We start from the raw sequence: 13,109 nt of genomic DNA, 5'->3' as shown, positions 1-13,109 counted from the left end.
GGAGAAGGCTTTCAAGTTGCCTGTTACAAGGAGTTAGAGTCCTTGAGCAGGGTGAGGATGGCATTGTGTGTGTGGATGGCAGCCTCGAGGTCAGGGGTTGGAACCCGAGTAGGATGAAAAGCATCTGTGAGGTGACACTTGTGGAGAATTTTACACACAAGGGACTGGTCAAATATGGAACTGTATTAAGGATCTGGGAAAAGGGAATTGCAAATATGAAGAGGGAAGAAATTAGAATAAATGCTATGTTGTTGGATTCAACTCAGAGGTAACAGTATGTGATCCTGGTTATTTGTCTGTGTACTTTTGAATTTATTTTTAATATTGTTAATATATTTTAATTTATTTTAAAATATATGTTAACGTGTGTGTGGGTGTGTGTGTGTGTGAGAGAGAGAGAGAGAGAGAGAGAGAGATAGGGACCCTGGCTCTGTTCACTGATAGGAACTGGGAACAGCTTTTATGCAAATGTTAGAGATTAAATTAAGCCAAACACCCAGATTTTGGTTTCTGTATATCATTCTACAAGAAGGAGCTAGAATCCTGGGAGAAATGTCTGATTCCAGGACTGCAGGAGAAAGTGCAGGATAAGCCTGGAGCACGCTGGTGTTGTAGCTAGGAAGGGAATGCTCAGAGAAAGATGGAGGTATGTCATAAAGACCTTGAAGGGCTCTCACCGTTGACTGGTAAACATCAAAATAAATGATAGCAAAGGATTGTAACCTGTTATGGAAAATAGGAAATGATGGACTTACTCTGATATGAAAAATGAAAGCATACCTTGGAAATTTGATCATGATCAGGTTATTTACTAGATTCAATGAATATTTATTAATTGCAAAGATGAAAGTAGTAACTTTACAGTGGAGAAGCCTGGCGGACACCACCTTTGTCAAGCGATCTAATGGAACGTCCTCAGCAATGGGACACATTGAAATCTTGTGCCACTTGATACAGAGGATACAGAACTTCTCTGCGATTCTTGCCAAAGGGGCAGGGACATGAATCAAATCATGAGGTGACCTCAGCAAACCTGCATTGAGGTGCGGTCTACAAAATAATGAGCCTGTTGTCTTCCAAAGGGTCAGGACCAAGAAAGTTATGTGCAGTAGAACCTTAGGACGGTACCTTCTGATAAAGGGTGTACTTATTTTTATTCCTTTGCCAGAACTCAAAATTACTTTTATGGGTATTCCTCTTAATGATTGAAATTCTTCTGATTCTAGCAAAAGCCTTAGAGCAAGCATGATCAGTTAGCAATACTGTTGTCAGCAGAAGACGGGATGGAGGAAAAGAGAATTCTAGGAGATGAATCAGGGGTGTGTGAATGCAACATTTCATAAAACTTTCCTACCCCCTTTTTTTTCCCGTATTTATCAATTACGTGTGTTCCTTCTTTCTCTCCTTTTCCTTCCTTTCTCACTCCTTCCTTCTCTTCACCCTTCCCTCCCGCCCCCCTCTTCCATAGTATTTAGTGAGAATTTTAGTGGAAAGGCCATTTAAGTAGGTTGTCAGGGGACCTGAATTCAAGACCTGGCTTTATATTTATGATCTCTATTTTATATTTATATTTATGATCTTGATATAGGCTTTCTATTTATGATCTCGGACAAATTATTTACCTTTCCTGCCAGTTTTCCCATTTGTGAGATGTGTGTATTGATAACGTGCTTACGTCATGTTACTATGAGGATAAAATGTCAGTCTCTTAAGAAAATATCCCACTGTAGATATGAGATGGTATGAACAGTGGTGAGCACTGGAAACTCTGTCCTTTACACAATGACCGAAGGGGACTTAGAGTGTTACTCTCCTTATCCCCATTTAGTACCTTGGCGTTCTGCACAATGCTGCAGGGCTGACTTTGAAGTGCCGCTCTCCTGGCCTTGAGCCTCTGTGATCTCAACAAGGGCAGAGCCCCGTCTATTTTGGTCAAGGCGGAGACGGCGGCTGGTACCACACAGTGTTGCCAAGTGCCATAAATTATGTGACCTAACAAGATCTTGCTTGCGCCATGTGCAACAGAATGGACTTACGAGGAAGGTTGGCAGCTACCCATGTTGTGTTAAAGGTTACATAGAAAAGAGGTTTGTGTACTTCTAAAACTGGTTAGTTTATCTCTTTCTGAGTTACATAGAAAATTGACACTCCAGTCATAGAGTGTGGCTCCTAATTGCGGCCATTTTTAAATGTCTACACACTTTATTTAACTAGCTATGGTTGTTTATGAAATAGGGTATGTTTTTTAAAATGCTTAGAAGCTCGGCTCATTAACATTAAAAAGTGGGTCCAAGGGAAAAGGCTTGACACATGTATTACCAAATCATCATATAGTTAAATTGAAAAAGCTCTCTGCTCAAAGGTGAAAAGACAGTTTTGTATTCTGTTTGTTTGTCTTGCTTTTTCTGAAGTCAGAGTTCTCCAGAAGGAAATTTTTACTAATATGTTTATTGATATGTATTTCCAAATGGGGGATATTGTCGGACTCTGGTAGGTTTTGCGGGCTGACAGGCACGAGGAGAGCGTCCGGGCCAGCCGGTAGCTCCCCTTGGGGCTGAGCGGGATGGCGAGTGTCGCGAGTCCAGGCGCATTAACGAACCACACCAGACTCGGGGATCTGTCGAAGCAGGATCTCACTTTATTGAGCGGGGTTGCAGCTTATATTGGGTAGGGAATGGGAAATGAGGTCAGCGGGGAGAGAGCCTATGGGGTTTGGTTACGTAGTCAGAGATATGCGGAACCAAAACCGCCACGTTGGCGCCAATACTGCCACGGTGGCGCCTTTTCTAGCCGGAAGAGAAGGCAGGCCAGCGCCATCTTTGCTGTGCCCAACAGGATATTTACAGTATAAAGCATGCGTCGTAGGAAAATAGCCCTTATTTTGTGCTTCTCTCAGGTACTTACTATCCATTGTCTTTCCTCGTTGAAATGTGTGAATTAACGACTGTGGTAGAGGATAATTTTAAAGTTTGTTTTTCTTTGTGCACATACACACACACAAACATACGGATAAAACACTACTATGAGTAGAACGTGTGATTTAGGTGTTTTTCTAATAACGGCAAGGATTTGATACCTGTCCAACTCGTTACTTGTGACCAAATAACCTGTTTTAAGATAAGCAGGCAGCCACAAATATAGTTTATTCTGGAACTATCTCCTGTTCTGCATAAAACTGAAGAACTGAAAAAACCTTGACCAGGTTCTAGGACATTTGCAAAATTACCGGCATTGGCTACTTAGTTTTATCAGTAATTCCTCTTTTCACAAAACTCTGTTTCTAGGAGATGTGGGTACCAATTCAAGAGCTTCACTGTTAAGCTGAACATCCTGGCTTCAAATTGCTGCCCTGTCCTTAACTAGCTGTGTAAACTTTGGCAGCATGATCTATCAGAATTTCAGTCTCCTTAATGGTAAAGTTGAGCTATGTAACTATACCTACCTCATAGAATTTTTGTGAGGATTAAATGAGATAATGCATTATAAAATGCTTAACACGATATATAGCAGACTGTAGGAACTCACTAATATTTGATGCAGCTGTTAATTTTACTGTTGGTATAGTTGTTATTTATCGTGCCACCAGAAATAGAAAACTATAATTAATATACATAGCTAAAAATAAAGATTGCTTCTATAAAACTTGGTGTGGGATACCATCAATATAAAATAGTCATTTGAGAGACAACAAGAGTCACTGGAGTGAACAGTTGAATCAACTGTCAATTGGGTGAAGAAGAAAGAACTGGTAGAACTTTCTAGTAATAGACGTTAAAAGAAAAATTCAACTGAAGTCTGGGATGCAAGAGTTGAAAAACTCTTCCAGAAAGTAAAGCAAAATGACAAAGAAATGGAAAATAGGATAAAGGAAAAACTTGAAGCATCAATCTAAAGATCCAAAAGCTGAGTGGTAGGAATTGCAGAAAGAAAATACCCCAATCTCCCTTTTTGAGATGGCATCTGGAGTACGTACTCCACCAAAATGAGGAAGTAAACTAAAAAAAAAAAAAAAAAAGGAAGACATGGATCAAAGACACAAATTTTGACATAGGGTAGTATTAAAGGAAATGTCTAGATTGATAGTGAAGAAAAATACTGGGCAAGTCTAAATTACAACCTATCTAGAGTAGGGCAGAATGACCAGTTTCTAGAATGGGAAACTCAACAAAGAAGGAAAAAAAATTGTAGTTGAATGATTCTGTGATGTTTGACCACACTGAGTTCTGTGGGTGACTTTTGTAATAAATTTGTGATTGCTGAGATATTTGTTGACTACATGAAAAATAGATTGTACAAGATAGGAGTTGTAATAACAGTAAAGTATATAGTAGATGAGATGATTGCTTTAGTTCCTCTTTCTCAGATCATCCATGAATTTCATACCAAACAGCCATAAAAAGCAAATCAAGAACCAGTATTGAAGCAGACTGATGTGTAGTCTTCTAGAGAGAAATACTTTCTTGATGTAGTTTGCATTATGGAAGAATGAAGGAAACTAAATCTATGCATTTCATGACAGTTTTGAAAAACCTGTTTGTGATAATCCTACAATGTGAACGATGATGTTTGCCATCCAGTTTGTGTTGCATGTATTAAATCATTTTCTTTATAACGGTTGTGGTTTGTGTGTTCTGTCTTCCATGGTTGTGTTTATCTGTATGAGACATGAAGCGAATGGGGTACTCTCTGATCTTACGCAGTTCTCCTGATCTTATGGATGAAGGGTGTTTAACCTTATAAACAGAGTAACATCAAAAAGCTTGGTCTAAGTATCTAGTTATCTAATGACTGATTTAGAAGCAGTGTGAGTAGGTAACGCATAGTTCTGTTTACCTTGCAGGCATGGCTGTGAATACTGTGGACGAATTTGAGCAAACTGCAGAAAGTATCCATTTAATGCTAACCTAAGGAGGCGACTGCCTTTTATAGTTTTAGAGTAAAAATTTAAACCATATGAACAATTGAATTTTATTCTCTTTATTCAGGGGGCTAACAGAATGAGAGGTCGGCTTGGAAGTATGGACAGCTTTGAACGGTCCAACAGCCTTGCTTCAGAGAAGGTATCCCATCTCGGTTCTCATTTTTAATACTAATTGCCGCTTGACAAAAACCGACACTGATAGGATAATATCACTCTGTCGTTTTGTGTTTAGTCCTTTACGACTTTTAACAAATATTCGTTATTATTAAAATTAAATTTAAGGTGGGTGCCTGGATGGCTTAGAGGATTAAGCCAGCTCAGGTCATGGTCTCAGGGTCCTGGGATCGAGTCCCACATTGGGCTCTCTGCTCAGCAGGGAGCCTGCTTCCCTCTCTCTCTGCCTGCCTCTCTGCCTACTTGTAATCATCTCTTTCTCTGTGTCAAATAAATAAATAAAATCTTTAAAATTAAATTTAAGGTATTGAATTGATGCTAAACTAAATTAAAAATACTACTGTTTTAAATAAAAAGGCTCTGGAAAGTATCATGTTGCTCTCTGCTCAGCTGCCCCTTTCTCGTGTTAGGACAGAACACACCTTCTTCCAGGCTCCTGGAGCTCTATCAGACTTTTTACTGTTCGGAGATAGTAGGCTTGGGAAGACAGTATTTGGGCAACTGTTGATTTAAAGTCACGGAAAAATAAGCCCTGTAATTACAGCACAGGTACAGCGATCTTTTTTTGGTTTGTTCTGTCTCCACATTACTTTCCTCCATTTCTAACTACCCCCCAAGCCCAGCTATATTAATGGTCACATTAGGCTCTTCTTTATCTCATAGACAGTTCTCAATAGGTTTGATTTCCTGCTTCCTGGATCACGCAGTATGTAACCAGTTTTAAAATATTTTTGCTAAACTTTGTGTCGGAAGAATTGAGGACTCAGTCTCGCTCTGAGTCTTTTAACCCCAAGCCATGTTTATCAAGCTCAACATTTCTACAGTGGTGCCTGTTTTGGAAAGCATAAACAGCATACCTGTCTAAATTGAGAGATTTATGATGTCTCCCCATGCAATATGAGAGGCATTCCGGCATAGCTCAGTTTTCATTCATTTCCTGTTTTTCATGTCTTTTAAAAAATTTTACCTCAGGGAACATGTCATTGGAGAGAAACATCCACAGTGAGGGAAGATACTTAACAGGCTTTATTTTACTTTCCTGAAGGCTTTGCCATGGAACTTGGACGCTCAAGCATTGTGATATTGTTTTGACAGTACAGGAAACATGTAGCCGATATGTCACGGAAATCAGTAGATTTGTAAACACAGACTCCACCCGCTTTTGGTCATGATGCCTTTTCATCTTTCTGGCAACAGTGAGAAAAGTACAGTAGCCATAGCGTTTTACCACAAAGTGTTAGGGGGAAAGAATACCTTGTCTTATCATTCCTTTCACTTTCTGTCTATCTTTACGGATGCTGGGTTACAGCTGCTTATCAGAAGAAATGGGTTGTGCTGATACTGATTAGCCTTCAGCATAGATTGAGTGAAAAAAAAAAGTTTTGTCATGACTCAGGAGGAAGAAGAGGCACCCTGTCACTTTTGAACTCTGTGTGTTGAAGCAGGTCTGTCATGACCCATGTAGGAAAAAAAGACTTCACTTCGGCTTGCTTTTCAGGACTATTCACCAGGAGACTCTCCACCGGGAACACCACCAGCCTCCCCACTGTCCTCGGCATGGCATATGTTCCCCGAAGAGGATTCTGACTCCCCACAGTTTCGAAGACGGGCACACACGTTCAGCCACCCACCTTCAAGCACAAAGAGAAAGCTGAATTTGCAGGATGGGAGAGCTCACGGTGTCCGCTCCCCTCTTCTGAGGCAGAGCTCCAGTGAACAGTGCAGGTGAGTCCAAACCTCCTTTCTGGAGGATGAAATACAATTCTTCTGTCACGTGTTCTGATCAGTATGGAGTCAAGATTTATTGTGACTTCATGCTGTCGACATTTTGGTTTTAGAAAGACCAGAAAAATGAATTGAATTATAAAAACCTTCATTACTGAAGGAAACAGGGCAAGCTTTAAGGTACACCCCAAGAGAAGAATTAAAGCATTTCAGATGAAGACACTTCCCTCCCGCCCCCAGAAAAATGGGGAAAACAAGATATTATGCAATTGTTTTCTCTGAAAAACTTGGTGACAATACGTATTACTCAGTGTCTTTTTTTTTTTTTTTTTTTAAAGATTTTATTTATTTATTTGACAGAGAGAAATCACAAGTAGATGGAGAGGCAGGCAGAGAGAGAGAGGGAAGCAGGCTCCCTGCTGAGCAGAGAGCCCGATGCGGGCCTCGATCCCAGGACTCTGAGATCATGACCCGAGCCGAAGGCAGCGGCTTAACCCACTGAGCCACCCAGGCGCCCACTCAGTGTCTTTTTGATGGTGGCTCTAATGAAACAGCAAATTTGCGGTAGAACGTCCTGTTAGCCTATAATAAAATACAAGGGTTAAAAAAAATCACCCAAGTTACCTTTGTACCTGTGATGAAATTTAGCTATATTTCATAATGAATTAAAGTCAAAAATGAAAATTATTAAATATTTTATCTAGAGCAAAAGGATGACTGTAAAGAAGAATACACATTTCATAACTGACAGGAAGTATCCATTAGAAATGATCTGATATGGTATTTAAGAAATAATTAAACAGAGTTGTTTGGCATTTGGTAAGATAGAATAAAGGGCGTAAGTCCAGAATTGCAGCATGGTTTTGCTTCTTCCTGTGTTGCACATATCACCATTGGTATCCTAGAATTAATTTTGTTTTCCTTCTTTGCCTGAGAGTTTGATCCAGGAAACAATCTGATAGTCATCCCAGTTGAAGGAAAATCCAGAACTCTAAGTAAAAGGGAAGATGAATTGTTGATTACTTATTACTACTTACTTACTTAATTATATTAGTTATAATTACATATAATAATTATATTAATTAATTAATTAATTAGTTTTCATCAAATTTACCCACATTTCTTTTAAGGATACTATTTTATCTTCAGTGTTGTTTTTTGACTGATTTGATACTTAGAAATAAGATAGATATTTCAGATATATGAAAATAAAAGAGATTAACAGAATTAATTTTTCTCAGAGTTTCCTTTCTAAAAAAAGATTAAGTATTCATGTGTCTATCAAGGGTTTTTTTTTTAAATGGCCACCTCATTTATATTTACACAAAGCAATAAGTCTGTTTTTTGCAGGAAATGTTATCAAGAGAAAACATTATTTTAAACTTATTATAAATGATTTCTCTATTTCTCCTTACATCTTATAATGTAGATGCTCAAATAATTCTTGTCAATATGAAAAGATGCTATTTGTGCTATTGTGAAAACTTGCTAGGAAAGGACTCTTTTGAAAATAGCTGTCAGTGGAGAAGGTTTAAGGATTCAGGGCAAACTGTGGACATAGTCCCACAGGCTGTAGGGAGTACATGGACATTAATGTTTCTTAAGCCAGAGGTATTATGATGGCTTTCAACAACCAAACATGTTGTTCCTAAATTTTTTGAAGGGTTTATATCTTTAAAATAGCTAAGTCTTTGAATTACTGATAATCTTTCACAGGAACGTGTTTCCTGTAATTATTTCTGCTTTTCTACGTTTTTCCCTTGAAGTATCTTTTGCATGTAAAAACAAACACCGTTTGTCCTAAAATCTTGAAGAATTTTTCAGAGACCAACACATCTGGTTGGTCATGCTGGGTGAGGAGGTCAGTTTGTGAAGAGTGAGCTAGGTCATGGTCATCGAAAGAGACGACTGCATGCTCCCCTCTTTCCAGCCCTGACCTTTGAAAGGAAAGCTTCAATCGATAGCAAGAACCAGTTTATATGCTTTTTCATAGTGAATGAAGATTTTGTCGAGATCTAAATTAAGACAAATTTGCTGTGTTTTCTCAGCATTCTTCCATCAGTGCGGCGCATGCCCAAGGAGAGTATCTCTTCCACCAGCCTTCCAAGTCTACACACCTCCTTCTCTGCCCCTTCCTTCACTGCCCCCTCTTTCCTGAAAAGCTTTTACCAGAATTCAGGTAGACTGTCCCCACAGTATGAAAATGAAATCAGGTGAGATCAGTGTCCTCTGTTTGCAAAGCAAAGTTTTCTGCAGTGATATACTGATATGTTACTAAAAAGTGGCTGATGAATTTGGAGTGACGTTGATGCATCTGTATGCTGTGCTTGTTCTAATCCATCTCTAATATGTCGGTTTTAATTCTGATGACTTTTATCAAGCAAACTTTTAAAACGAGTGTTTTGAAGCTTTTAACAACATGATCATCTTACTTTTTGAATTATCTCTTTTCCTACCGTTTGTGTGATTCTACCCCATTATGCTCCAGAGTCTCAGCTTTGTGTTGTTTACAACAAGCCTTGGTGCTAACACAGACTAAGCAAATCTCCCCCAGTTGTGCTTTTTTTCTTAGCCTCTCTGGATATGGAATCTGAAAGCCACTGATTAAAACAAGTGTACTTAAGTAATAGATACAATATATCTTTCTTTATATCTATTTAAGTACATAGAATGTATCTAGGCCTTTCTTTGAGTTTTCAGTGACACAGACTTACTTCTCTGAAACTGGGTGTAATTATTTAATGCCTGTACTACCCTGTTCATGTGAACTTTCAGAGAGCAGGAAGGATTTCTTGAATCTTGTAGATATTTGATTTTGGTTCATTTCCAATATTAAAAATATAATAGCCTTTTAAATCTTCTTCTTTGTGCTTTTAGCTACACAAAACTAGATTGAGTGATTTTTGGGAAATTGTCTTTTTTAAAAATTTTAATTTATGAAACCTTACTGATTATCCAAATTGTTAGTGGGATATTGACAGCCTCTGGAAAGTGGTCCGTTAAGTTGGGAATTCTTTTAAAGGGATTGACTGTTGCTGGCTTAGACTTTTGTGATATTCATTCCGATTTTTACGTGTAGATTGACTCATTCTTTTTTTTTTTTTTTTTTTTTAAATCTCTGGTATTCCATTTCACACACCACAGTTTTTCCACTCTCCTGCTGATAGACATTTGGGTGTTCTAGTCATTTGATATTTGGCATTTCTTGCAGTCAAGGAGAGGAATGCCTGATACCAGTCAGCCTGTGTGCCATGAGATTTTCTTGGATATTCTTTTGGCCTCATTTTTTTCAGACTTAAGATATCCCAAATGTTAGCATTTAACTGGTTAACCTTCAGTAACTGGTTACATTAGACTAATCCTTGAATTATCTCTGAGTAGTATTTTCTGTCTATGTGTGCCAACTGTTTTCACTCCAAGAAAGGTAGTTAATATTGGATTTAAAACAATTTGAATCTGAATTTGTTCTGAATTGGCACAAAGTCACGTTCATAAATTGAGTTTCTAGCGAAGAAAGTTAACTTGAAGAACTGATTTTAAGGGTTTTTTCACAGGGGAGCCTGGCTGGCTTAGTCAGTAGAGTGTGTGACTCTTAAATCTTGGGGTCATGAGTTTGAGCCCCACGTTGGGTATAGCAATTACTTTAAAAAATAAATATTAAAAACATAGATAAGAGGTTTTTCAGGAACAACCTTATGGGAGAAGAGTTAAACAAAATTGGCTACAAAAGCAGTATAATATATATGGAATATGCCATGAATTGAGAGAACCAACAATATATACATATATAAAAATATCAGTTTGCCTTATCTCTATAGTACTACCGATGAATAGGGATACAACACTCTCATTGAAACCCATGGGCAGTTTCTTATTGTTCTGTTAGTTCAAGTGAGCATCTGGACAGTCCCAGTTTTTTTCTGGAAACAGAAGCCTGCCTGAAAGTGAAAATTAGGAAAAGCCATTGAGAAGGTCCAAGGTTAGCTGTGAACAGAATGCAGAATATCAAAACATTGACTTTCTCTTAGATTATTTATAGTGTTTAGATTATTTAGAGTGTAGAGTATTACATATTCTTATTCAGTGGTTTTGCATAAGTGTAGGCATTTTTCTTGTTTATCACTTCTTTGTCCTCTGTACCTCATTTTAATGAGGGATATTGAAATCAGAGGCAAGTATATATTAGTTTTAAATTGAAAATTTCCACTTTTTGTAGCTATCTTACTTGAAGTGATATTAAAACCTGTAGGAAAATTTCATTTTATTTATTTTTTTAAATTAATTTTTTTAAGGATTTTATTTATTTATTTGACAGGCAGAGATCCCAAGTTGGCAGAGAGGCAGGAGAGAGAGGGGGAAACAGACTCCCCGCCAAGCAGACAGCCTGATGCGGGGCTCGATCTCAGGACCCCAAGACCATGACCTGAACCGAAGGCAGAGGCTTAACCCACTGAGCCACCCAGTCAGCCCTATGGGAAAATTTAAGTTTGTAGGATCATTAGAAAGAATCCTGTTTTCTGTACTTTGTTATATTTTGTTGGCTCTGAGAAAGTCTAAAAATCAGAGAGCACATTTTTGTACATTTTTCTTTTACTTCTGTACACTTTTTATTCATTTTTATAATTTGACAAGCCTAGAATCAGGCCAAAAAGAGATTTATAATTTTTATTTTCATAGAAAAGTACACCAGTCACGAGAATACAGCTCATTGGATTATCACAGAGTGAATCCTGCCGTGCCCCGCTCCTTCAGTAACTGGAATGCTATCAGCACTCCCACAGTTTCCTCCCCTTTTTCCACCCAATTCCTTCCCCTCCTCCTGACCGCTAATACCATAATTCATATTTGCCTGGTTTTGAACTTTATATAAACGGAATTCTTCTGGGGCACCTGGGTGGCTCAGTGGGTTAAAGCCTCTGCCTTCGGCTCAGGTCATGATCCCCCTCTCTCTCTCTGCCTGCCTCTCTGCCTGCTTGTGATCTCTGTCTGTCAAATAAATAAATAAATAAATCTTAAAAACAAAACAAAAAAAACCCAGAATGATTCTGGTTTCTTTCGTTGCATGCTAGTTTCTGAGATTCATTCCCATTTTTATGTGCACTTCATTAATTTTTTATTGCTGCATAGTATTCCATCTAATATGTTACAATTTATTTATTTGTTTGTTTTTTGCCAGTGGACATATGGATTGTTTCTAGTTTTTGGTTTATTTTATTTTATTATTTTTTTCATTTAGAGAGGGCTTGAGCAGCTCTCTAAGTAAGACAGAGGGAGAGAGGCGGAGAGAATCCTAAAGCAAGCTCCATGCCCACCATGGAGCCCGACATGGGGCTTGATATCACAACCCCAAGATCATGACCTGAACCGAAATCAAGAGTCAGACACTTAACCAACTGAGACACCCAGGCGCTTTAGTTTTTGGTTATTCAAAGAGTACTGCTGGGGCATCTGGCTGGCTCAGTTTTTAGAGTGTGTTATTCTTGATCTTGGGGTTGTAAATTTGAGCTTCGTGTTGGGTATAGAGATTACTTAACAAAATAAAATCTTTAAAAAATAGTAGTCCTATATATTATTAGTTGTGCATATCTATCCATTATTGAGGACTACGTCCACAGTAGTAAAATTGTTAGACAAAATTCTAATAGGTTTATTTTAACTAGTAAGTCACTTGGACATAAATTTACTAGTTACAGTCTTGGAGAGGGTGTTTTTTCAATTTGTACTTAGAAGTAATTTTAGATTCATAGGAAATCTGAAAAATATTATGGAGAACTCCTAGAAATGTTTTATCTAGATTCATCAACTTTTAAAAATTGCCACATTTTCTTTATTATTTCTTCTGTTCATTTACATATATAAATATATAAATGTAATGTATATGTAAATATATGTATGTATGTATGTATGTATGTATGTAAATAGATGCATACATATATCTTCATTCTAAGCCACTTGTGAATAGGTTGCATATATCATGTCCCTTCCCCCTGAATAGTTATATTTCCTAAGAATAAGGATAGTCAAGTGCATGCTTTTAACCCAGTGATTTCTGAATCTACATTTCTCATCACTACTTTCAGAGAGAACATTATGCATACATAATTACTGTAGTATCTGGAAATATTCAGAATATTAAAGGGAGGATGTTCAGAATACCATAAATAAAGAAAATTATATTTTATTAGTTGTATTTCTAAATATGCATAGTCAAATAAAGCATAGAGCAGGTTAGCATATAGGCTTACCCATACTACTTTTTAAAAAGCCTATTAATTTGAAATTTGAAACT

The 13,109-nt window shown here is 37.7% G+C and overlaps 1 protein-coding gene across 3 annotated transcripts in view; it reads left to right on the top strand.

Annotated features, from left to right (window-relative positions):
- TBC1D4 (TBC1 domain family member 4) overlaps nucleotides 1-13,109 on the top strand; it is a 187,249-nt gene that overhangs the window by 139,555 nt on the left and 34,585 nt on the right. For 2 of the 3 annotated variants that reach the window (XM_059377878.1, XM_059377877.1), the window contains exons 9-10: nucleotides 4,986-5,060; nucleotides 6,594-6,820. In XM_059377878.1, coding sequence (XP_059233861.1) covers nucleotides 4,986-5,060; nucleotides 6,594-6,820 — 302 coding nt within the window. Of the gene's footprint in view, nucleotides 1-4,985; nucleotides 5,061-6,593; nucleotides 6,821-8,868; nucleotides 9,034-13,109 lie in introns of all 3 variants that reach the window. The other variant, XM_059377879.1, reaches the window with a different exon arrangement.

Source organism: Mustela nigripes, chromosome 15 (assembly GCF_022355385.1).
Source record: "Mustela nigripes isolate SB6536 chromosome 15, MUSNIG.SB6536, whole genome shotgun sequence".
Lineage (NCBI taxonomy): Eukaryota > Metazoa > Chordata > Mammalia > Carnivora > Mustelidae > Mustela > Mustela nigripes.
The sequence above is the reverse complement of the archived record's forward strand: the minus strand, read 5'-3'. Positions and strand labels throughout refer to the sequence as shown.